Below are 27,436 nucleotides of genomic sequence, written 5' to 3' on the forward strand. Positions count from 1 at the left end.
CATACGGTAAAATATTGCGCTGCAAAAAGCACTACATACTAGTTTTAAACTGTTCATACTTGGGCAAATGACCAATTAAAAGCGTGATGATCCAAAGGCTTGCCATAACATTAAAGTGGATTTAAAAATGCACTTAGCGTTGGTGGTTCTGGCCACAATGTCATACATTTTGAAATCCTGTAAATGCACAGCAGCGTTGATATTCCTTACCTGTGTCGTTTTTTGTTTTGTTGTTTGTTTTTCATACAAACTGCTGTATAAACTGCTTTAATAAACTGTGCATTACATTAGCAGACAGTGCTAAGTGTTTTTTAAAGGTTATAAAAGTGATTTTATAATGTCTAAATGTAAATCCAAAAGCAAAATGCGAGAGAAAAAAAAAAAAAAAAAAAAATAAAAAAAAAAAAAATCTATCTATATATATATATATATATCGATCGATTATTGAAGTGGAACTGGGTGAATTAGACAATAATCGATCCTCTGCAAGCCATCTATAATTGTGAAGAAATATTTTAATAGTGGTTTATTTTCCCACCAGGTGGCTGAATCTTCCAATTTAAGCATGGCAAATTCTTTTAATAATTAATTAATTAATTAATTAATTATCTCTATAGCCAAAATGAAAAAAAATGCATGTTTGTTTAAGTGAATTTTACAGTGTTCTCATTTTGTATAAAAATATACAAAATATGACTAACATTCAGGCAAATGAATTAATAAAAAAACATGGACATCCTCTCCAAAATTGCCTAAGCTAAAAAAAGTGAACAACAATCTTAGATGTGTTTAAAAAAATGTGTTGTACTGTATTTTTTTTTTATTATTTTGGTATGTTTTTCAGGGGGCGTCCACACTGATCTCTTGCATACCCCTCAGCAATTTGTGCGGTTGCGCCCCTGTTAGCACACTACAAACTGACTACCTGTTTCGTGGATATCAACTTTTTTTTACAATTAATCTTGGAGTGAATCTTTGGAAGCAACTCTGTTTTACATATTTTCGAACAGTTATTTCACTGGCAAACCTTTAACACAATAAAACTAATGTCTTCTATGTAGAACAGAGATTAAAATTGATTAAAGCTTGAGATTTTTATATGCAAGTGTTGCTGTTCATATTCCCTGAAACACAATCTCTTTGGCTGGTTCCATGTATACCCTTTCAGTCTATATGTGTTTATGTTTTGCTTGAAATATAATAACATTTGAGTAGGTAATTAATTTCTACAACAATCAGCCACGCCTGTAAAACCTCCTGCGTGGTGCCATAAGAGATTCCTCATTTTCCTCTTGATGACTAAGTATGCTTTAGTCATTGTAGCCATAGTATTCAGAAACAAAGGATACCATTCCCACCATCAACGAGGTCCAGGAGACAGAAGCTGTCCGAAAGCACAGACACCGTTCTAAGGCCCAGATGGTTAGGAGCTTCCAGTTTCTTCGTAAGCTGGGATTTAGAGCAATGACTAACAAAAAGGCAAAAGATCCTCTTGTCCTCTTTTCAGCTGAAGGGAAAATGGTTCCCCTATGTGTGAGGCTACACATCATCTTAATCAGTTCATATCTGCTTCACAAATGTCATTTTTAAATAGTCTAATTTTTTAAAATGTCATTGTAAAAACAGTCAGCTCTGGTCTAGATGCTGAATTGGTCAGTCCCAGTGCTCAGTTAAACAGATGTTTATCATCTATAATCGCTTTATTTGTCTGTGACTGCAGTAAATTGATTCTCCACAAGAAAATCAACTTACCGCTGGAAATCATTTGTTTTCTCACGGCGAGCAGCAAGATAACCTTAAGAACACAGTGACATACTCAGTCAGTTGTAGTGTATTATCGATCCAATTTACTTTATAATACCATTCAGTGAGCGTCACGTTTTCTTGCTGACATCAGTAATGTAGCTCTGCTACTTGATAATGTTAACCAATACCAATAAGAATTTAGGCAGTGTTTTTAGCCAACTTTAACCGCCACCCTATTTTTGTTTTTTTTTTGTTCTTGCTGATATCTATGTCACACTGAAAAATATGTGCATTTGGGAGTATAAAGGTTGCAAATGACACGTACCCAATTCTGGGACATATTGTGTTTTGAGCAAACGTAAGCACGATAAAGAAATGTTTCAAAGGTTTGAAAGATTTGTGCGAGTCTTACCATTTATTAGAACGTCCTTTTAAGGAAAAGGATGGCATAACCACCACCACAACGATCAAAATAAATCAAAGTATGCTGACTGCAATGGACAATTCCTTTCTTGAATCCTGGGAAAAAAAATAATGGGAAAAAATGTTAAAAGTGCTGATTTGATGCCAAGTATGGCAAGCCATATTTTTGAATTTGTGCTTTTTTGCATTTAGATTCCAATCCAGTGCAGCAACACACAGTGAGTATGAACACCACACACACACACACACACACCCACACACACACACACACACACACAGCTAACCATTCTATACGAGAAAGAAATGGTATGCTGGTCCTTCCGCTGTCTTACCTGAAACAGATCTTTTAAATACACTGGATCCCTGGTCGCCTCCATCACTTGTTCTTCGTGTGCAGGTGTAGTGGCTGTCTGGGTTACTGCTTTTGTTCACTTGTTTATTGTCCGCATATTAACGATACTTTTCTGAACCTTCTCTCCAATCGCTGTATTTCTTTCCAAATGCTTGTTACTTTCAAAGATGCTTCCCCCTCCCACTCAAGGAACATGCACCACATCTTCAATAAGCACTCTTTTTGTAATATGAGGTTTGCTGTACAGGCTCTATGGATTAGAATCAATAAATATTTGCTATTCATATCACTGTAATAATAATTAATATGTATCATAAATAATTAACACAAATATGTTTGTTTTTAAAGTATTTGTCTACACATTTTTATTTAGTCTATTATTGCTGCCTATCATTTCTAATAAAACTAATAAATATAGTTGTAAAGAAGAGAACAAACAAATATAATATTATTAACTGTTTGAAGTCGTTTAAATTATTCTCATCAGTATTTCTAATACAGATATGTAAATACTGTAATGCGTAATAATTTAAAATGTACTACATGTATTAACTCACCCATAACAGTAAGGTGAATTTTTTTCTTTGCTCTTGCTGTTTAGTCGACGGTTAAATTCCTTGTGGTCTGAGCTGCAGATATTTTAAGTTAAGATTTCCAGTGCTTTTGTCCAATAGTTGCGTGGATTGAAGTTGGCGTTGGGAATGTCAGTGCTGCTCCTCCTCCGATCCCCTTCAATGACCTCACAACAGCTCCAGCTGTGTCTCTTCTCCTGTTTTTGCCATAGAATGCTGGTGTGTGCTAGATCAACCCCGTCCCCACCTAGAGTGAATTGCAGTTTCACTATCACCGCTTTTTGTCACATCATCTACTATAAATAGACTAAATAAGAAAGTGATTCAACATTATGAAATTATAACTAGCCTCAGAACACTTATTTCATTGGAGCTTACATTTTGAGCCTACATTGATTTTCAAAACTGTAAAGTAGCTTTCTTTGGAATTTGAGTTCAAAATATTTAGTTTATTTTATACTTTCTACTGATTTTTGTTGGTTTTAGAACCGCTTTGATTTTAACTCAAAACTCTTAAAGCACCAAATTAACGTGAAATTACACTTTATGGTTTGAGTTTCTTTACAATGACTTCTTACAAAGGTACGGCATGGTGTGCCATGATGCACTTGGGTAGTATGGCAATGCCAATATTAATTCAGCACCAAGTATAACAACTATATATAGCATAAGTAACTAAACACATAACATGGCCATTGCATTTAACAACAGCTTAATTTGTAGAAATACATCCCTACAATACACAAAAACTTACTGGCAGCTCATTATACACAACATTACATTAATTAGATATACAGAGATTTCTTTAACACAATCATGAAGTGGTTAAAATTCTAAGATACTGTTAAAAACACCTTTAACAATAATAAATATAGAAAAAAATTTACTTTAAAATTATAACAGTAGTATACTGTGCCCTATATTTTCCACCTTTTTTTTTATTGTACCTGAAACAGATTCGCAGATGATTCAAGGATCCATAAAAAGGGCATTGTCTGAAGAACATCCTTTTTCTGCCTTTTCGTCTCTTGGTCTCTACAATAGCCACCTGAGGCCTCTCTTGTTTGGCTGCACCCTGTCCAACAAGTGGGCTATTGTCGTGATTCTGGAGTTTAGTTGGGAATTCTTGTGCCCCCTGTGGCAGAAAGGAGGATTAACCTGACTGAACTTTCCAACAATTCAGAAGACGCTCCTGCTCATGAAGAATAAAAATTTTATGTCATGTACACCTTTTATACCGTCGCAAAACTGGTTTGTGAATATCTCTTTTCCCAGTTATTTATCAGTATAACAGGGCCAATAGCTGGGGTTTGCTGGGCCCAGGCATGTATATCCCTTGTTTGAAATTGTGTTTAAAATCTACACTCTCAGAAAAAAAGGTAGAACAAATTGTACTGGTGTGTACCTTTTTAAAAGACAGCAACTTTGTACCTAAAGATCCATAGGTGGGTCCTTAACGGTTCATATGGGTACCTAAAGTGTCGTCTTAGTACTTAAAAGGTACAAAGTGACCTTTTAAAAGGTACCGGCCCCAGGGACAGCGTTTTTGACCCGTTTTTTCAAAAGTGTAGCACAGCTCATAAAAAGAACAAAGATACAATTAAACAATGTTTCAGTTTGATGTTCAGGTTCAGACTGAATAATCCAAAGTAAATTAGCAGTGTACAGATGCCACTGCTATGGTAAAAAACAAATTGTGTAACCCTTTCAACACGATGTCAATACATAATAAAAATAAGACTGTATATTTCTACCTGAGATTTTGTTTTTCTTTATTTTCTTTGTCTCATCTTAACATGTATACTGTTAGGGTTATATTCCTCTTCCTTGTTTTTATCACAGGATTCGTGACCGCTCCTCTGTTTAATAAACATGAAGAATTATGAAAGTTCAGTTCACACGGTAAAACAAAGTGAAATCAAACACAACTTACAACAAGTTGTTTTTGAAATGTTTTTTGAACATTTACCATGATAGCACTGTTATATTTTTCGGAAATACCTTGGTTACTATGTTAAACGTTCAGTAAAGCTCCAAGTAACAAATCTGACACAAAAACTTTCAAAAATAGAGCTGTTTTTGTTTTTTTTTTTTTTTTTTTTTCAGGTTGATGCTAAGTAGCATGGATAAAGAACAACCAATTAATGTAAAAAATACAATGGGTTTATTCATAATCGCGATAGTTATTTAATGAATTTCTCCCTAATATCTCCCTCAATAAAAAACCAAGGTGAGTTTCGTTTGTGTCCTGCTCTTTCGTGTTGATATTCAATGCAAATAAAACAGTTATATGTAAAAGGGAAATGTTATTCCCAGAAAGATGGCACTATAGTTATGAAAAATTAAAAAATGTCATGCAGTTGTTTATATCCAGTTAAAAAAAAGGCCCAATAAGAGAGTCACTGGGTATATAAATGGCAAGGTTTTTACTAAACTTTACGTAGGGCTTTTTATTAAATGATTTTGTTGCTTTAACTGTCTTAAAATGGAATGTCCAGAACTAGTGTCTCAATCATGGGTCAAGACACACATAGACTCACCACAGAAAGTTAAGTAGACGTATTCAGTAGCTAACAGGAAGACTATGAACAGAGCCATTGAGTAATAATACCCATATGGGCTAAATATTGTACGTTTGTAATGTGCCATCATCTTGCTAAGAATGGACAGATGGCGTTTTCCCCGAAAACATACGTGGAGTTATGAACCAACAGAAGGTGTCACACGATGTTTCCTCCTCCCACAATTCAAACCGTATCTGAAAACTTATTTTTTAGGGTCGGGTCCAAACCAGTTGAGAAACATTTGTCGCTAATATTGATCCAGTATAAAGCTGCAATAGGCATCACAATAAGAGCAAGCCTTGAGCTGTATGTCTTGTTCTATCTGGTCTTTACCATTAATCTTTTAATCAGTCTTTCATCATTCTCAGTTCGCATAGTTCACAAAATAATATGTCAGTTTCAGTTCTAAAGATCCAAGCTTATTTTTTAGATCGACCAAAGTAGACCGAACATGCTCGAGCAGCAAATTAGTTGGCATCACTTTCGAACACCTGTGACTCACAAGGTGTCAAAAGCGCCTCCGTCTGACAATGACATCTTTATGCTAATGGTTCCTTTGAACCGTGGTGGCACCACCAATATGCAACATGCCTGTGACGGCTGCGTAAAGCCCGCGTAAAACTCTGATCGCGAACAGGAAATTCTTTCTGCTTCTCCAGTTGCTTGTTGAAAAGGTTCTGGAACATTTGCTGTTCAGAAGCACAAATGAGCTGCAAATAAAGTCTATTATTTTATTCCTCTGCGGCTTCGCTGCACTCACTGGTAAGTTGTGATTACATTTTGTACTAGATGTTGTTGGTTAGTGGACTAAAAGTGTATTGGGCTCTTTTTTTTTTCCCGTAATTTTTTTTTCCTTAATTTAGGGTTTTACTGACATGACCCCTTAATATAGTTTTCTTGTTGAGATCCAAACATTACGATGTGATTAACATATTAAGGATATTAATCCTCATTATTCTTTGGTCTCATGCATATTGTGCTATTTAATATCAAAACAATGACTATACAAGTTGATGTGAACAATAATCACTGTTCATTTTGGGGGGGGGGGGGGGGGGTTCAGTTTAACTTACAAAGTACTTTGGATGAGGCGGACAGGGTATGAGCGGATACTATGAATATCTACATTCATTGATTACTCAAGAGTCAAGATCAGTGAAATAAAACTACCTCCTACAAACAAAAAACCCATGGCCCTTTTTAAAAACAGTGGGAACAACTGGTCCTATTCTAACAAATCTAGTGGACATTTAACATGCAAACCGCTTGCAATGAGTGTTGTTTCCCACATACCTTTGACAGAAACAACTCACAAAATATTGTCCTTTATAGAATAGTAGCAAAATTTAGGGGCGACCAGGCCTACTGAAAATAGGTGCTTTAAAGATCTTTTTTTCTTTAAGTGTTTCCATGAAGGATATTACCATCCCATGGAACTTCTGCCATTCCACAAAAGTTCCTTATAGTTATAAAATGCTTCTTTAGATCTTTAAATGATTTTTTTTTTTTTTTTAAAGGGGGTGGGGATTTTTTTTAACGACTTTTGCCTGAAAGTCTTGAAGGCCAAAAGACCTTCAAAAAAAAAAAACGCCTCCTAAGATTGAGTTACTAACAAGGTTTGGAGTCAAAAATTAACAATACATTGCTAAATATTTTTTGATGTGCACCCGATTGGTTGTTTTCAAAACATTCCGGTTCAAAACTTTCTTTAAAATGGAACACATTTTTATTAAATTCCAGTTATCATCATATATTTTTGAAATCGTTAACATAAATAGGTGAACGCAACCAGAGATAACGGGCAGACACGATGTCCACTATTATAACAAAGCAGATTTGAATGAATTCCTTGTACTGTTTCCCCAGGACAGGGCCTTTCCGAACTGCTGTTCCATAATCGTTTTACTGTTAAATTCTAAGGAAAAGACAGTGACGTACTAGTTTCATACTAAAGCAGGGTCACATTTGTGACAACTTACCCCTCAGTTGATAACACGCCCCTATTGTATAGGTCAGTGTGTGTTTAACTGTAACCTAACACCTTTTTTTTAAACTGGACCAATATGGCCAGAATAGGATTTTGAACTGAGATTTGTGTGTAACGGTTAAGGTCCTACTGTACTTACAAAGAGCAAACCCAATTCTGAGAAATTCTTATTACTTTATAATATAGACGGTTCTTCCTCACAGTAAAACCACCTATGAGTGCATGACATCTGGTTTGAGTTTTATTAAATGCTAATATCATTTTATTTGTTATAGCGCTGCAGAGAATATGCAAAAACAGTCTACTCTGAGGGATACGTCCTGTAATCTCAAAATGCTGGTAAAACAAAAAAACGCTTTGACAAATCTAATTACTATTCACATGGGTCCATCTCTCTGGGTGATGCCGCGCATTCACAGGAAAAATGGGAAGAATAAGTAAGGAGAAAAGCATTTCCAGGTCTAATAATGAAAAAGAAGATGGACTCCTTAACATTTGAAAGTGTTAGTCCTGAAGAGAACACGGCACATATAAATACACTGGTTTATAATGTGCCAGCTGGGTAGTACAGAGATTGATGCTGGAGTGGAGGGGACGGAAAATAAAGTTTATGGTAAGAGGACAAATATTTCATCCGCTTTCACCTTACATAATAACACTAAGACCCTGGGTATTTTAATTTCTAATTGTAGTTCCAGTAGTAGGAAATAACCACCATGTTTCTATCACAGCAAAAGCCCGGAAACCTACTCTGACCATCCACGCCCCAAAGATGGGGAACGCTACACTCACCCAAATGTGACTGTCAGAGAGCGTCCAGATCTGACTGTATCCTGGTATAAAGAAAAAGACAAACTGGTCCAGAATGAAAACAACCCAATACTGCTATTTGTCGGAAAATCTGATCAACACAGGGAGAAAAAGCCGTACCTATGCAGGCAGGCAAATCTAGCCAGCACCGAGCAAAGCAACAGAATTACGTCATGTAAGCAATTTTTATTTCACTAAGTTCTCATGTTATTTCAAATGCTTGCATTAACTATTATTATACATTTTTAAATGCTTGTGTTTTTTATTCCGTCTTAAAGACAAGATTTAAATCATGATTTTTCAGGGTTTTGCAACAGACTTGACCTTACATCCTGATACAGCACAAACCTCTATGAGGTCGTGCGCTAGCAGAATGAATGATTGTATTACTTTTTAAGGACTTTCCATTTGTTTCCATGAAAATACGCACTTTGTTGGTTCTCTGGTAATTTCCTGTTTTTACTGCTGACATATAATCGCTGAAAGAATGATCAAAAAAAAAAAACAATACAGAATGGTGTTAAACCGTATACTAAATGTAGATATTCTCACCACATTTTATAAGTCAAAATGTTTGTACACACTTATTCACTGTAAGTATATATATATATATATATATATATATATATATATATATATATAAATGTAGCTCATTGCTTCAGTTTATATGAATATATATTGAAACGTTATAGTATATAATTTATTATTGATTATTGTTTTGTATTTTGTGATTTGTTATTTGTTTTTTGTGTTTGTTGTATGTTGTTTATTAATTGTAAATTGTTATTTGTTATTTATATATATATATATATATATATATATATATCCTATATATAGATATAAAGATGTAAGCTTATGCTTCAGTATATATTTTCATATAATAGAGCCTCTGATATATATATCAAATTAGCTTACTCACAAATTTAATTTTTGCATTAGAACAACTCTCACCTGATTAAATTTGTTGAGATAACTCTCAACGGTACAACGACTTTCTTACTTAAAACAGCTTTCGCTTCAAAGTTGAATAAAAATAAACCTTTAATTTAAGCGTTGAGGGCAAGATATTTGTCGCCAGTTTTTTGCTGTATTCACACATTAAAGCCATCAAAAACTATGAAAAAATGCACAAATTTGTACTGGGATTTATTTAAGGTGCCTACGAACTGTTAAGACTGCCACAATAAACAGGGCTTATTAACCTTCAAAAGGAAGAAAGAAAACACTTTCTTGTTGTTCATGTCAAAGGTCAAGTGTCCATATATTTGAGCTTTCTGCCAACATGCCTGACATCCCTTGTCTCTTTGCAAGGGACCCAAAAATGGCAATGTTAAATTAAAATACATCCCAGAATAACTGAATAAATGGTTTGTTTGGTACTGTATTGAGTCATACTGTAGGATTCCATTTATTGAACGAGGAACATAGATTCTTATAAACTTATGATCGTGCGTTTACGGTCATTCACCAGTATGTTACTAAAACTACATGCTTACCTGGCATACACACAGGTTATTTGCCTACAAAACGAATTCCAGCATTTTAAACAGAAGCTTTTAAATCAAAAGATTATTAAACTCATTAGGAGTGTACCAAAGGATTGACTTAGATTGTGCATTTTAAGAACCGTCTCGTGATTCAACACTGAACATTGGCCTGCTACAGTATTACTGTATATGATGCAGTGCGTAGGATTTAAACTGCTTAAAATAGAGTTTTTTTCAGTGATCCACTTGTTACTGATTTCATGACATTTGCGATACAGGTTCAGATACAGGTACTGGAGGTGACTCAGGTCCTCGTAAACTCTTTGGCTTTGATGTCTGGATCATGGTGAGCATTGTAGCAGGCGGAGGATCCCTTCTGCTGCTGCTGATATGGTCTGGTCAATCTGTGCGGTCGCAGTTGTAAACCACAAGAGGCGCTACGAAAAGGGTAGAGAGTCTACCATCGCCTCTGAATTCTAGCATGAGCATTTGGATTTCCCAAAAAGAAAAACTGCTCCAAATTATGAGCTTGTCAAGTTCGGGTGAGCTTTTCATCAAGTGTTTTTAAATGCAAAGGGTAGAACATAAAGTCATTAGGAATTATCGTCAAAGTAAATCTAAGATTCTGATATGACCATATGAAGAAGTCTCAAACCTTTTATTCGTTTTGTACCGTAACAAGTTTAAACACAGGACGCAAGATTTTACCGCTAGTTGTTAAAGTGACCGGTAGAGGCTCGATTATATCAATATCTATTAAAACAGTTCTGTGGATTATATCTATTTGACTATGGTTAAGCTAATGTTCGACGGGCATCTTGTCCTTTGCTCAAATTGATCTGTTTGTTCGGTTCGGAACCAGACAGATCGAGAGAAAAGCCTACACCAAGCTTCGGCTAAATATTCCATGTATACAAGACATTTGTATGTGGTTTTTGAGGCATTACAAAATGAACAATTGGCACTAAAGGTTTTTTAAGAATAACGACGCACTCACCAAACTCTGGATGCTATTGTAGAGACATTAATTGTCAGCACACAAACTTAACACGTAGCCACTAAGTGCACTGCTGGGTTACCAGTGTCTTATTGGTTTCTGTTTTTAACTTAGAGAAAAAATAAAATTGATACGAACAGGATTACACACTTATAGCACGTTTCTATCTAAAGATAAATCTTGGTTATTTTAAAAGCTGTATTATTTTTTTATCGTTCAGCCATACATTTATCCAGAGACTATTCACCTTTTCAAATTATTTTATTTTAGAATTGTATGATTATAAAAATTATGGATATTAAGTATAAAATATCCAATATAAAGCCTGGTATTTGTTATTTATCTCTGTGTTACTGCTAATCCACACCATAACAACATATTTCACATGTTTTATATAATTCACTGCGCCAGATGCTCGACCATTGTTCAGATTAGTACCACACCTAGTAAAGGGAGCCCTTCTACTGAACTTTTTTCTTTTAGGATAAAGTCAGACACTAGATATATATTGCAGTACGATGTTATTAGACATGGTGTGATTTCTATCTACTGATGCTGAGTATCATAGCAGTCACGGACAAATGGCATCCCCAAAAAATAGCAATTTAAAAATTGCACATAACAGATTTTATGCTACACAGATCTGTACAAATTCTAATTATGAATGGACGATACCTAGGTCTTCAGCCTTATTTTGCCAGATGACAGATGCGCTCAGGCTTTGAGGATTTTTCAAGCTGGAAGTCAGAGACGGTGTAACCAGCCAGATCCAAAACACAATGCTAGGGGGCAAACCGGCTGCCCCCCATCCGCAAGATGAGCCATCTTCCACCTCTCATGTGCAAACCACGACTCAGGCCAAGCCAGAGTCGCGGTCTTTTTTTCTTTTTTTTGCCCAGCTCTTTTTGCAGTTTTATGCTTGTCTTCGACCCTCCCACCCACCGCCTGAGGTACGATGACGAACAATCCGCCTCCCCTTACCTCGGCGCGGCAAATAACCAACCCCGCCGCGACACTGGCCTAGGGACCCGTCACGGACCCATGGACCTGCGCCTCCTTGTATGTTTCATCTGAAACAACCAACGCTAACTCGGGGCCTGTACGTGGAATTAACTTTTCATACGCCCTACTGCGGATGCTAAGCATTGTCATTTTCCGCGCACTTCGCATGGTCCTGTATCTCACCCCTGCATGTTTTTCAAACCACTAAGCCCCGCAACGGGGTTCTTCGGCCAAAAATCCCACCAGCCGCGACATTCGGTCCCTCCGATTTGTAATGTAGGCTGGCGATTTTGATACCTTTACGCTCCATCCCTCCTCGTCACTTCAGGCACTTGTGTGCGAACGCGCGTATCCCTCAAATATCTCCCGCACTAAAAATATTCACCCCCCTCAAAAGAACCCTTTTTTCTTTTTTGAACATCCCGAAACCCGTCCTCCTTCGCGCGTACATATGTGTTTCCGCGTCACTATCTGTACATAACGGCCCGCCCGCCCTGCCGTCACGCCCTATTCCCTATACCCCTCCGTGGAGTCTCGCCTTGCCGACCTTCCCCCTTCATATTGCAAACCCCCCGCTCGACACCGGGACACGTAGATCCGCGATCCGTAACTAATACCCCTGCCTCCCTCTCTCTTTTCCCCTCGCATCCCCATTTGCTTGGTTCTGGCTATGATCCACCCCCCTGCGTTCTTAGGTTGGTAACAATCTTCGTTCTACCTTGCCATCAGGTTTGTTCTGGCAGCACGTGTATTCGCCACTGCACTAACAAAACAAAAAACGCAATGCACCTTTTATCCTCACAATTATGACCTTTGTTCTGGCCCATCCTGCATGCTGACCCCATCAGCCGACGTCGACAACTAGTCGTGATTTCCCCCCCTGTTCCCTCGCGAGTCACGTCCACCGCTAGCGTTGTCTGCGAAGACGGTACGCACGGGTGTGTGAGAGAAATTACAGCGGCCTAACGAGTTTACCCTTGCCGGTCTGTTTGTGAGGGTGAACCGTGCGATATATGATGACGCGATTTTTCATTCTGAGATGACTTCTTCTTCAGGTTGTGCTCAGATCAGCGTATTTTCTCGTGAGGGTCCTTATTCGTGTCTTTAAACATAATAAAACAAGAGACGGCTTGATCATTATGAGCTGGCCATCTGTAAGGATGTACATGCATTGCATTCTTTATTTATTGACCGCAACAGTTGATATGGTTTTTGTAACATTAGAGTTTAGAAACTCTGCTTATGTTAAATCTAACCAAACTTTTGTTAGCGTCTGCTCTAAAGCCCATTGATGTACAATACTAATGGGTTGTCACCTTTTAGAGTTTACACATAACCTTAAGTAGAGAATACGCCAAAAGATATACGTGAGATGAACCTGCCAACAGTATTTTATAGACATTATGTTTTCCTTTTGTGCGGGTGTGTGTGTGTCTGTGTCTGTGGTTTAGGAGACCATAAAAGGTAAAAACTAAAGACATATCTTATGTAATGTGAGGTGCAACTTCCTCAATCGTTTAAATAGTTTTCGGTTCAAAGTGTTGTCAGTTCCATTCTTGCATTACTTCCTCCATTACGGTCTTCTCGGAACATATTTGAGATATAAACGGAGACAATAGAATCAGGTGTGAATGTGTTTCTTCAATTTTGACAAGTACTCTCAATTGCACAGACAATGGTAAGAGCATCCTGCAAACAGCAAATGCCAAAGAATGAACATGCGTTTCATTTTTTAGTGCTATGTGGTGATCCCTGTTCGTCACCTAAGAATTCAACATACTAAGTGTCACAGAGGTGAAGGCGACAGGCGATGGTGGTTAACTGCATCTCATTCACCACTGACATGTCCGCTTTTCTTGTATTGTTCAGTTTTCTGTGCGTGGTGGGCAGATGAGGGAGATTGATATATGCCCCGACTTGTTTGCTACACAAGACACCCTTACGACCACTTAACCATCACCTACTGTTTCCCTTACATCTTCTGAAACTCGTCTTCCTTCATTCATGCTGTGAAAATTAGCCTTCCATAGCTCGTGTGCTTGGTGGTAACAACATACGGCGACTGAGCACATGAGCAAAAAACCCACAGACAATGGGGCTCCAGCAATGGTTGTAAACTGACGATGTTTTTTAAGCGGCATTTGTTCTTTAACACTTCCATAAAAGTTACCCCGTTATTTAGTATCAAGTACATGCATGGCATAATCATATAGGACACATTCTCATACCCGTATTTAGCCTATTGCTTTATATTTCAACATCTGCTGTGTGTGTGCTCAAAAGTGTGCAAAACATGAATTTGGGCCTGTAATGTTGAAACCTACGTTATAAGATGCAAAGGATGTTAGCGTTTTAAAAAGTCGTTTAAAACCATAAAATATTCCAACAAACTGTAATGTTTTGCAATGAATCGCAGTTTAGAATTTGTTGGCAATTGTACTTACCGTATGTTCAATTAGCAGTTCTATATGCTTTTTTATAATAAAACAACACAAAATTAACAATAGGCCCTGGACCCAGCCACCAAATAAGTGGCATGGAAATAAAATTGGTTGTATTAAATAAGTCCTTTCTGCAGTATTAGACGAGTAAACGTCAGAAGAAAATGTGGTGATGTGCTACTTGTGACACGTTTTCCAATTAAGCATCAAGCTTCTTTTTCCACAGTTGTGATCGGTTGAGAAGTGGTGTGTGCTAATGCTTGGTTTGCGCCATCAGAATTTTCTCACTCATGGAACGCAGAGAGACGTTTTAATCCCATTTGATCGGCACAGCATGAAAATGTGTCTGACAAGCTCTCATCCTAACCACGAAATAGTTTTATATGTAGGTTGTTTCCTGTTTGACTGTCCACACAGGAAGTGGCTAGAATGGGTGATTATTACTTTCTTAGATACATCAGAGAGCACACATAGCCCAAGCCGGCTGACCCACACCAAATGCAGACAAACTTCAAATAATACATTTGTAATCCATCAAAATATTAAGTTTTAATTAACTTTGGGTTGCGTGCTTCATGTAGTGTAGCATTAAATCAGTACTTAGTTATTGCCCACAGTGAATGAATTTAGAAACTGGTTCGCGACGCGTACCTACCCACAAAGTGGGTGGCACGTTCTTCCCTTACACTCGCATGGACACCATTTTTATACTAGGTTCGTGACCACACGCTGCATTATTGTAGGCTGAGTCTCAGTAAGCAGAAAGAAAATTCGGAATTGACATGAAATGCCTATATTTCTCACTTCTCTACTTTATCTGTTGAACTGCAAAACCACAGCCTAGGCTATACCATAAGAGGGGCATGACACTGACTTTTGTTCATAAAGGGCCCCACAAATCAATACCCTGAGTTATAGCCTCAAGATTTCAGCATAATATACAAGCCATAAGTCACTACCAAACGCTAGGCAGTTGATTTAAGGACTGACAACCAGAAGCGTGATGTTCAGACCACCCAAGAACTGCGTAAAGGAGGGAGCGTGTCCTACGTTTTCCCTGGCAACCACATACCTGTCCGAAGCCGGGGTCGACTGTTTCTCAGACCCTAGCTGGAAGCGGTATGGCCTTGCTCTGTGCTCTCCCAGCGTCTGTTACCGATTTCCGTCTTTGTATATTATCCCGTTACAGTTAGCCCTCACACGACTGGAGCTGCCACTCTCATTAGCTAATTGCAAATGATGCCGCATATGATCAAATAGCTATATTATCATACTATCTCTATCTTACATGTGGTTGTATAGTCTATTGTCGTGTACTGTCTGTGTGTGTGTACTCTTAATTTCTATCCTACACGTGTATATCGTCTTCACAGACAGTAAAATTACATGAAAAAACCTGGTTCAAAAGTAAGAGAAATTAGGGAATGTCCAATCATATTTAATGGCAGAAAAAAAATTCATAAAATAAAAAATATAAAAAACAAACCAAATGAAAGCCAAGAGTCTATTCGGAGTAAAAACATGACGTGAACTACATAAGGCATAGAAATTCAGACGGTTGGTCCTTGTGGAAGTGGAACCGCTCGTGAGGGGATCATTACTCTTCGCTGTCGTAGTAGATTGTCTTTGGTGTAGAGAGTTGTTAGGGTTTGAGGGATTACTTGAATGATCGGATGCTTGCTTATTATGATCTGAATGGTTGTCTGGTTGTGGGTCGTTTTTGCGGTTTGCTTGTTGATGATATTGTACTTAGCGGCGATCATCGTCGTATTATATATTAATTTGTCATATGAAGGCTAGCAATGCTGTTAGTGTACTGTGTGACTCGCTGGGTCGGGTGTCTTTTCTTCTTACTATGTGCGCGTATCTAGGGCTCTACGTCCAAGCTAATCTATCTATCTAGCGACCTATTCTCTATCTGTCTATCTGGTCTGTCGGTCTACATGTCTGTCTTGTCTGTTGTCTCTCTATCTTTCTGTCTGTCTATCTTTCTGGCGTCGTCTGTCTGTCTATATATATATCTATGTATCTATCTATCTATCTGTCTATCTGGTCTATCTATCTCTCTCTATGTGTCAGTCTGTCTGTCTATCATCATCTACTATCTATCTATCTATCTATCTATCTAATCTATCTATCTAATCTTCGTCTGTTGTCTGTCGGTCTATCTGTCTGTTCTGTTCTTCTGTCTGTCTATCTGTCTGTCGTCTAATTCTATCTATCTATCTATCTATCTTCTATCTATCTATCTCTCTATATAATCTAGCTATCTATCTATCTCATCTATCTATCTGTATGTACTGTCTATCTATCCTCTCTGTCTGTCTGTCTGTCTGTCTGTCTGTCTATCTATCTATCTATCTATCTATCTATCTCTCTCTCTATCATCTAGTCTTCGTGTTATCCTCTCTGACAGAGAGACTTTCTGTCTATCTATTCTATCATATCTATCTATCTATCTATCTATTGTTATCTATCTATCTATCTGGTCTATCTATCTATCTATCTGTCTATCTATCTGTCTATCTGATCTATCTATTCTGTCTGTCTGTCACTCGTCTATCTATCTATCTATCTATCTATCTATCTATCGTTCTATCTATCTATCTATCTATATCTGCTATCTATCTATCTATCTATCTATCTATCTATCTATCTATCTGTCTGTCTGTCTGTCTGTCTGTCTGTCTGTCTGTCTGTCTGTCTGTCTATCTATCTATCTATCTATCTATCTATCTATCTAGTGTGTGACTCAGAGTGTGACGTTCCTCCAGTCTCTCGCAGGGAATCCCGCTTCACTTCCGTCACTCGGTAGTTTCGGTAGTTAAACCTCCGCGAGCACGAGTCAATCAAGCGTCCGTCACTCTTCTCCCGCTCGCGCTCAAACGGAGCGCGTGACGTCACCGCGGCGAGGGGCTTCGGTTCTCAGGTGTATCCCGGTCCTGTCTGTCTCTCCGGCGGTCGGTCGGTCGGTCTTCGGCTCGCACCGGGGATTAAGGGGGGGGAGCGCGTGTCTAGAGAGATATGGGAAAGACTCGAGCGCTGCTCCTGCTGTGCGCCGCTGTCGGTGAGTTTCCTGCGGGAAAAACTCGGCTACAAATGTAGCAAAGAAATGACAAACCCTCCGCGAACGGCGTGCTTCTGTTGTATTGACAAGTAACAGCGTTCCTGTCAGAAACATCAAAGTGTTTTGCCAGGTGACCTGAAATGTGTTTCAGGTGGTGACATCTGAATTAGCTGCTTTTCTTTCTGTCAAAATATGATTTACTCTGAACCTGATTACATAAGATTACAGTGATTGTGAAATGTGTTTCAGGTGGTGACATCTGAATTAGCTGCTTTTCTTTCTGTCTCAATTTTATAGATTTATTCTGGTATTTCTTTTTTTTAATTTTAAAATTTGAAAATACCTCAAAAATAATGTTGATCTGATATTTAAGATTTATTAACCCCAAACTTAAAAATTAAAAAAAAAAACCATAACCTTTTTGGATTTTCCACCTTTTTTTAAATTTGCAAAAATAAATTTTTATCAAAGGGCTGTAAACCTTATAGAAAAGTATCAAAATTCATTTTTTTTTTAAAAATGAAATTTTAACATTTAGAAGTAAATAACTTTTTCTTAAGGGTCTTAAAAAATTTAAAAATTGTTTTAAAATACAGTTTGTGTGTGTGTGGTATTGTGTGTAATCTTGTTTTAATTTGTTTTTAAAGTCTTTAGCATTTTATTTTAAACTAAACTAAATGAGGAGAACTGATGCCTTGCAGAAACTAGTAGAATAACAGTTTTTTTTTTTTTTTTTTTTTTAGATGTTTCTATATTAAGAAAGGATTTTGCATATTACATAAGACCTAACTAAACCTCTAGATTATTATAGAAATGTCTTGATTACAAGTTTCAGATTTATATAGTCAAAACATATAGTGTCTACATTAAAATGTAGTTGGTACAGTAAAATTTTCAGTTCATGATTTTGTACAGTGTGAGATGCTGACATGTCTGGGTTTTATGCATGCATGTATTTGCATATGCATGTTATCATGTGCACCTGTGCACATAAACAAACTTTAAACCAGACCAGAATATATCACCTCTCCTCCCTTTTCTTGCTATTCTGTATTCATTTATCACAGACTGGTCTGTTAAACACTTCTGTATCGACTTCATCTTTATCAAGAATTTGTGATTTTCGAATGCTGACAAGATTCCCAATGGACTTGATTTACTTAAAATATAGTGCAAAAGAGAATAAATGAGTATATGGTGAAAATAACAATGCTTTAAAGCACACATTTCTCCTGTGTCTTCCCCAGTTTTGAAGTTGCTCAGTAGGCATTCAGCCCGAAAAGCGTGTCAGTCTGTGTTACAGAGAGCTTTCCTGTAAGAAAAAGAATATTTTAGGATAGTCTTTTTTTCATTTAGTGTCATTTTGCCAGAGTCTAGTGGGGGTGAGAGTGACAGAGTTATCATTAGCATGGTGCTTCATTTGCATTTGTGGTCTTTTTATGAAAGTGCTGCATGCTTTGAAGATAATCCTCATAATCCCATTGTAATAAGAAGTGCCATATGCCAAACCATAGTCAGCACCTGTGTGCTTATGACTCCAGGAATCAGATTAAATATTCAGATATTTTGGTAAAGTTATATATCACATCATATGTCACATAATTATTGATGCTTTCTCACTTTTCACCATCAGTCAATTTTAGATGCACTAATAACATGTGAATCAGAGATGCCCAAACTTGACTTCTAGTTTATATTATATATCTGTTTTTTTATGTATATTATTGTAATTTATGTAATTATATTGTATATAATTTGTTATTTTTGTTTTAACTTTTTTTTAATAATTTTTTTTATTTGTGCATTAAAATCTAAAAATCAATGTAAGGGAATCTACTTAATTAAATTTTTTATATATATATATACATACACAATAAATAAATAATACATTGTTTTTATATTTTTCTTTTTATTTTTCAGCTTTAACACTTTTATTTCAGAAACAATATAATTGGATTTGATTCATAATAAATTTACAAAATTCAAAAAAAATTATAAAAATTTGTTTAGTTTTTAAAATTGTATAGGTTTAGTACATTAATAATAATTTTATATTAATGTAATTTAAATTAATTTAACTTAATGTCTATTTATTAATGTTTATTTATAAATGTTAAATTAATAATTAAAACATTTTTTATACTTCAATTTAAAAAGTTTTTTTTTTTTTTTGCCCTTTTATTAAAAGTTTGGGCACCTCTAAATTAACTGGATCTAAATAACTGGTTTTTATTCATGTCACAATTATTATTGAATGTAGCTAAATCACCTTAATACATTAATTTATACCAAAAAAAATTTATATGGGTTAAATCAGGTAGAGATAGCTTTTAAGGTAACAATTGCAGGTTACCACTTTTTTTATCGTGTTTTTAAAATCATGGCTAAAGCTAAAATATAAAAAAGTTAAATGTTCTGTTTTTATCACGAAAATCAGACATTAAATGGTCTGCCTTTGAAAGTACAGGTGCATCTCTCAATAAATTAGAATATGCGTGGGAAAAGTTCATTTTATTTCAGTAATTTCAACCCAAATTGTGAAACTCTTGTATTAAATAAATTCAGTGCACACAGACTGGAAATAGTTTCCCAAGTCTTTTGTCCGTTTAATTGTGATGATTTTGGCTACACGTTTAACAAAAACCCACCAATTCACAATCTCAACAAATTAATACTTGGTAGGAGCTCCTTTTGCTTTAATTACTGCCTCAAGTCGGCGTGGCATGGAGGTGATCAGTTTGTGGCACTGCTGAGGTGGTATGGAAGCCCAGGTTTCTTTGACAGTGGCCTTCGAGCTCATCTGCATTGTTTGGTCTCTTGTTTCTCATTTTTTCCTCTTGATAATACCCCTTAGATTCTCTCTGGGGTTCAGGTCCTGTAGTGAGTTTGTTGGCCAGTCAAGCACACCAGCCATGGTCATTTAACCAGCTTTTGGTGCTTTTGGCGGTGTGGACAGGTGCCCAATCCTGCTTGAAGAAAGGAAATCAGCATCTTCAAAAAGCTGGTCAGCAGAAGGAAGCATGAAGTGCTCAAATTTCTTGGTGGCTTCTCGCACCTTCCTCCAGACTCTAGGACCTTGGTTTCCAAATGAAATACAAAACTTGCTCTCATCTGAAAGAGGACTTTGGACCACTGGGCAACAGTCCAGTTCTTCTTCTCCTTAGCCCAGGTAAGACGCCTCAGGAGTGGCATAACAAGAGGAATACGACAACTGTAGCCAAATTCCTTGACCACATCTGTGTGTGGTAGCTCTTGATGCCTTTACCCCAGCCTCAGTCCATTCCTTGTGAAGATTTTGCTTGACAATCCTCATAAGGCTGCTTGGTTCTCTCAGTTGGTTGTACATCTTTTTTTTCCACACTTTTCCTTCCACTCATCTTTCTGTTAACATGCTTGGATACAGCACTCTGTGAACAACCAGCTTCTTTGGCAATGAATGTTTGTGGTTTACCCTCCTTGTGAAGAGGTGTGAATGATTGTCTTCTGGACAACTGTCAGATCATCAGTCTTCCCCCATGATTGTGTAGCCTAGTGAACCAAACTGAGAGACCATTTTGAAGGCTCAGGAAACCTTTGCAGGTGTTTTGAGTTTGAGGTTTTTGTTAAATGTGAGGCAGGATAATTAAAATTAAATGAACCCCATAGAGAATTTATTCAGTCTGTGTGCACTGAATTTATTTAATACACAATTTTAACAATTTGAGTTGAATTACTGAAAAAATGAACTTTTCCATGACATTCTAATTTATTGAGAGAGATGCACCTCATAACTTCTGAAATAAAGAGCAATCAATAAAAGCAGTGTTGTGTTTGTGTTTATAGCTCTATGCCACTGTGGGTGAGTGGCGGTGTCAGGGCCTCTGCTGCTCGAATTGAGGTGGCGGCTGTCCATTCGCTGTGATGTATGGAATCTCGAGGGCCCGGGGAGCAGGACTTTGATTGGACAGTAACACGGGGAACAGAAATCAAAGTGATCTCGGCGGCTTGATACTGGTTTCCTGGAACCGGCTCTCTCTTCAGGCCTTGGAAGCTGACATCAGATATTAATCCTGACTGGCGGATAGCTGTTGAGCTGAGAATTCAGAGGCTCGAGTTATTGACAGGAGAAGAGCGCCACCTACTGCAGTACTCCGAGCACGAACTTCGTTCATCAGTGGAAACATATAAAGCAGGCGATCCAGCTGCAAGGTCGGTAATGTGCTGTTTACATGCTAGAAACATGGCAATGCGCGGCAGATGTGCAAAAATGAAGGTAAATGAGATTTTCAACTCAAAATGGAAAACTTTTTATGCTTTGGACATTCAATTGCATGTCTGTGAAAATAAGGTTTCAAAGTACAAGTTTTTAGTATTGTGTTTATCGTCTACATGTGAATTGATAAAATGCAGATTTGAAAATGGTGTCATATAAGTCATGTGAAAAAAATTGTTTCTCAAAGAATCTGTTTTAGTACATTATTGTCGTAGCGTGCCCTCGGTATCACTGAGATGCTATTGTAGTTTTAACTATTATTTTGAATTATTTTATATTTTATTGTTTGTTTGATTTGAATTTAAAGTTTTAGTAATTTTGTTGTGATTTTATCACTTTAGTTTTTGATTTAAGGATGTCTATATTGATTATATATTGAGTATATTATATTATATATTTATTTATTTATTACAGTTGTTTTAGTTTAAAAATTCTACTAATATTCTAATATATATGCTTACACACATGTAAAGATATAATAATTCTTAAAATCAAATTATATTTACTTTATATTATATTATATTTATTTATTACAGTTTTAGGTTTATTAAAAAATTCACACAAATATTCCTACATATATATATATATATATATATATATATATATATATATATATATATATATATATATATATAAAGGAATATCTGTAGAATTTAAATATTAAATATTAAGGAATTTTAAAAATTTTTAAAATATCTAATAATTCTTAAATCAAATTATATTTACTTAAGAAATCAAATTACTTAATATTACTTAATAGTAAACCTTGTTTCCCTGGAGAAATCATCAAAATTAAGTGAGTTGATTTATAAAACGAAGTAAAGAATTAATATCAGTTGGCGAAAAAAATAAACTTAATTAAAGGGAAAACAGTTTCTTTTTTTTTCTGACCCCACTGGCAGATTTTCTTATTTACTAAGCATAAACTCACTTGACTACATTCTTCAGTAAACAGAATACGATCATGTTGTGTCTAAAGAAAATGTATCTTGAGCAAAAAATGTTTGATTTTTTGTACTGGGAAACAAGACAAAATACTGAGTAAAAACATCATTTTCTGTGTAAAAAGCAACCCACTAAACAATGGAAAACAGGAGAAGTGTGTTAAATACAAACACACACAATTTTCAAAATGTTATAAGAAAAGAGTTGGGCATGCAGGTGCAATGCATTAATTATAGCTTATGTGTGGCGTGTTTAAAAAGCACTTAATTGTTGGTGTTTTGTCTGTGAACAAGCCTAAACTCCTGAGCGCCAGCAGTTCGTATGCATTCACTGGGTTGTATTATCATTATATCACTGGTTAAGTGAGCTTTTATTTAACATGTTGAAAATTGGAGTAATGGCTGCAGATTTGATAGCAGAACCCACAGGACATGTGAAACATCTGGTTGTTTCCTCCAGACAGCAATAATATTAAATGCAAAATGGAATTTTTTTTTTTGCCCGGCTTTTCAGATGTTTTCTTCTAAATAAGACCCCCAGTAGCAAAGAGTCTCTTGTGCTCACCAAGCTGCATTTATTTGACCAAAAATTCTGTAAAAAAGAAATTCTTACATTTTATTACAATTCAGAATTACTGTTTTCTAATTGATTATATGTTAATCTGTAATTTATTTCTGTAGATGGCACAGCTGTATTTTCCAGCATCATTACTCCAGTCTTCAGGTGTCACATGATCTTCAGAAATAAAACTTCTATATGATGATTTGCTACTCAAGAAACATTTCTGATTATTATCAATGTTGAAAAAAGTTGAAAACTTATTTCAAATGCATAAAAAATTTGTAATTTTTCCAAGCTTTTTACTGTAGTGTAACAAAAACAAAACTGAAAAGAATCCATTTATGCAACAACTGAGAAATAACACTGGCACCAACATAAAAATCTGTTCCTGTTCCCTCTGAGGATAATGGGGTATTAGAAGTATTTAGGAATTGAATGCTGATCTGCAGAAAGTCTGTCTAATGATGCTGACTTCATGTAACACAGCTCATTACAGCATTTCTTAAGGTTTGGAGTTTGTTGGGTTTGTCTTCACATTTCGCTGTAGATGAACAGCGTTCCTGTGACACCTGGCTCAATCTACACTCTAAGATGTTTTAACCCAATGCGCTTTCTTACCACAAGTTGAGCTTGTTAGGTGGTATGTTGGGTGATTTTTCTGAAGTATTTACCCAGCGTTGGGTTAGTGGTTTGGCCGTATCGACCAAACCACCTGCTGATTACACTTAGTGTTGCTGAAATTTACTTTTACTTTTACTTTGCTACTTTCTAAATGCTTGTTAAGCAAGATTAAATGTATGGAATATTGTAAACTGCTGTGCATTCATTGAAATTCATCGTATTCTTGCTGTATTCTGTTTGTGATTTGTAATTTCCAACCCAGTCAGCAATATAGTAATTTATAAACAATAGTTGAATCTATCTATCCATCATCTGTCTATCCATCTTCCATCCTTCGTCATCCATTGTCTGTCCATCCTTCCGTCCATCAATCCATTCTCCCTCCTTCTCCATCCATCCAATCTTCCATCATCATCCCTTCATCCATCCATCCATCCATCCCTCCATCCATCAATCTCCAGTCCATCCATCCATCTGTTCACCTCCATCCATCTGTGTCTGTTCATCCATCCATCCATCCATCCATCCATCCATTCCTCCATCCATCTATTCCTATATCCATCTATGTCTGTCCATCCATCCATCATCCCTTCCATCCATCCATCCATCCATCCATGTGTGTGTGTCTGTCCATCCATCCATCCATTCTCATCCATCTATTCCTTTTTTCATAATCTGTCTCCATTCATCCATCATCCCATTCTTCCATCCATCTATTCCTCCAACCATCTATGTCTGTCCATCTATCCATCCATCCATCCATGTCCATCCTTCCATCCATCCAACCATCCATCCATCCATCCATTCCTCCATCCAATTCCATCTATTGTGTGGTCGTTGTGGTGTGGGTGTGTAGTAGGCTTTGTCCGTTCCGTTCCATCAATTCATTCATAAATTTATCCATTCCTCCATTCAATCTATGTCTAGCCATCCATACTATGTCTACCATCATAAATCCATATAGAGTATGTGTGTCCTTACCATCCATCCCTCCATTCTCCTCCATCCATCTATTCCTCATTCCATCTGTCTGTCTATACATCCATCCATCCATCCATCCATTCTTCCATCCATCTATTCCTCCCACCTCTATGTCTATCATCTCTTCTATATTACATCTATTCTACTCTATCTATCTATCATCTCTCTATCTATCTATCTATCTATCATCTATCATCTCTCTCAGTCTATCTATCTGTCTATCTATCTATCTCGTATTCTATCTATCAATACATCCGTCCATCTGTCCATCAGTCTATTCCATCCATCCATCCTGTTGTCCATCCTTCCATCCGGTACCCTCCATGCCTCCATTCCTAACATAAAACCTGTCTGTCCATCTATCCATCCATCCATTCCTCCTCCATCTTCGTCCATCATCTGTCCATCATAGAATCTTTCATGAAAAAGCGCCGCACATTCGAGAAGAGAGTCCACACCCAACCATCCATTCCATCCATCCCATGACCATCCATCAATCCATCCACATGTCCATCCATCCTGTCCATTCCATACCATCCATCCATCCATCCATCCATTAAGCGCTATATCAAATCGTTCTTCTATCGTGTCTAACTATCTCTGTGTATCCATCCCATTGCCACTAACAGTGGAGAAGTGTGGGCGAAAAGATGATGTGAAGAGAAAAACACACAACGCTTTTTGAGAAATCTTTAGATGTGTTAACAGTGAGGAACTAGGGCGCTAGGTCCATTTGGAAATTCAAGTAAACTAGGATATATACAGTCTAAGACTAATAGAGTGTGACACTGTGTTTTTGTGCTATGGTTGTCAGTTTGACAACCGCAGTCTCTTTCCTTTGGACGAGCGGGGTTCATAGTTTGATTGTAACAGAGCAAGTAACGACTTTTGAATGTATTAGAGAAATTTATGCTTTGTTGTTTTGCATCCTGAGGGTTCCACAGGTTGGTTCACACCTCTGATGGTCAAACTTAGTGGGATCACGTGGGTTGGGAGATCACTGATGCATGGCTGAAGTCACTGATCAGAACCTGGGGGCAGAATCGGAACAAAGTCTACTTTTATTGTGTCAGACATGTAGGCGGTGATTCCTTTTCAGTAATGCTCCATTTGTTTCCTTTTGTATTGTGTCTTTATATAATCTAAGTTCCTGGTTGGATGGCGATGTGCCTAGCGGCATTTCCTGCCATATTATTACTATGAATTCATTGACGGTAAGGTGTGTTAAAGCAAACGCATGCCTCTTTTTTTTCATGTCTGTGTCATTCAGTAATAAGTATTGTTTGCATTTGAATAAGAATTTACCTGTATTTTTTGCATGAAAAACGTTACCATCTTTTTTTAACTTAATTTATTTAAAATTAAGAGAGGAAAGGTTAAAGTGAAGTGCAGTAGTAAAAATAAGTACAAAATCTAATCCCTCTCTTAAAATATACAAGAACAAACTTGGTACTGAAAACCCAAATGCATTTTCATAATTTTCCCCAAATTTTTTAAAAGCTAAAAAAAAAAATTAAAATGTGCTTCTTTAAAATTAATGTGGGACCCAAATTTTAAAGTGGGAAATTTTCATTTCTGATAGGATAAGAACGCAAATAATCTTAAAAGAAATAATATTTTTTCATCTGACGTAAAAATTTATCAAATTGACATAAAAGTGGGAAAAAAAATGTTACAAAAAATTTCATTCAAATAATGCTGTTCTTTTTTAAAATCCATTTAAAAGAATCCGGGAAAAAAAAAATTTTCAGAACCACAAAATATGAAAAAGCCCAAATTTTTTAAAATTGATAAATCAAAAATTTTTTCTTGAGCGCAAACCATATAACAATGATTTTTGAAGAAGATCTGAAAATTCAGCTTTTATCACATAATTACATTTTTCAAAAATTTTTCACATAAATACTTTTTAAAATTGGAATGATTTCATAATATTTTTCTGTACTTGTTGACAGAAAGACTATAAAAATATAAAAAAAATTACCTGACCCCCAAACTTTTAAACAGTAAGTGTACATATTTTAAAAAATGACACGTATACTATTTCAGTATTTTCTGATTGTGCAAAAAAGTGAAAATGCTTTGGTATAGAAAATAATTTAATTTTCTCTCTGAAATTACTAGTTAATTTCACAAATAATAATCTAACACATTGAATAAAATGTGACATTTGATAGATAAACTGAAATAATTTTTATTGTAAAACATGCAATAATAATAATTAAAAAAAAAAGACTGGCTTTTGGGAGATTTGGATGCTACACAAATCTCAGTCAATAGATAATAAATCAGAAAGCTGGCCCGATGCTCGGTTTTGCTCGGTGTGTTAGTGCTTGTACCTCTTCTCTAAAACTCTTCTTTTCTTATCTATTTCAGTTGTTCCCAACAGTCCTGAGATTGTGGCTCCTGATGTCCCAAGCCCTGTGATCCATGAGGTGCGGATCCGTCAGACTTCTGTGCAATGTCTCCCGCAACTTCATGGAGGGAATTTACCTGTCTCTTACCTGGTCAGTCAAGAAGGGCTCATCTCTGCTGGAGGACCTGCTGACCTTTGGTCCAGATTTGGGCGTGTCGGTTGGCGGCTTGACTACGCGCTTCTTCGACCTCAGATGGTGGGATCTTGGCTAG

At 36.5% G+C, this 27,436-nt stretch overlaps 1 protein-coding gene across 1 annotated transcript in view; it reads left to right on the forward strand.

The window, feature by feature from the left end:
* LOC109096893 (carcinoembryonic antigen-related cell adhesion molecule 5-like) overlaps positions 1-27,436 on the forward strand; it is a 121,315-nt gene extending 93,879 nt beyond the window's left edge. The window contains exons 8-9 of the mRNA XM_042715997.1: positions 27,185-27,253; positions 27,321-27,436. Of these exons, the coding sequence (XP_042571931.1) occupies positions 27,185-27,253; positions 27,321-27,436 (185 nt within the window). The remainder of the gene's footprint in view (positions 1-27,184; positions 27,254-27,320) is intronic.

Source organism: Cyprinus carpio, chromosome B1 (assembly GCF_018340385.1).
Source record: "Cyprinus carpio isolate SPL01 chromosome B1, ASM1834038v1, whole genome shotgun sequence".
NCBI lineage: Eukaryota > Metazoa > Chordata > Actinopteri > Cypriniformes > Cyprinidae > Cyprinus > Cyprinus carpio.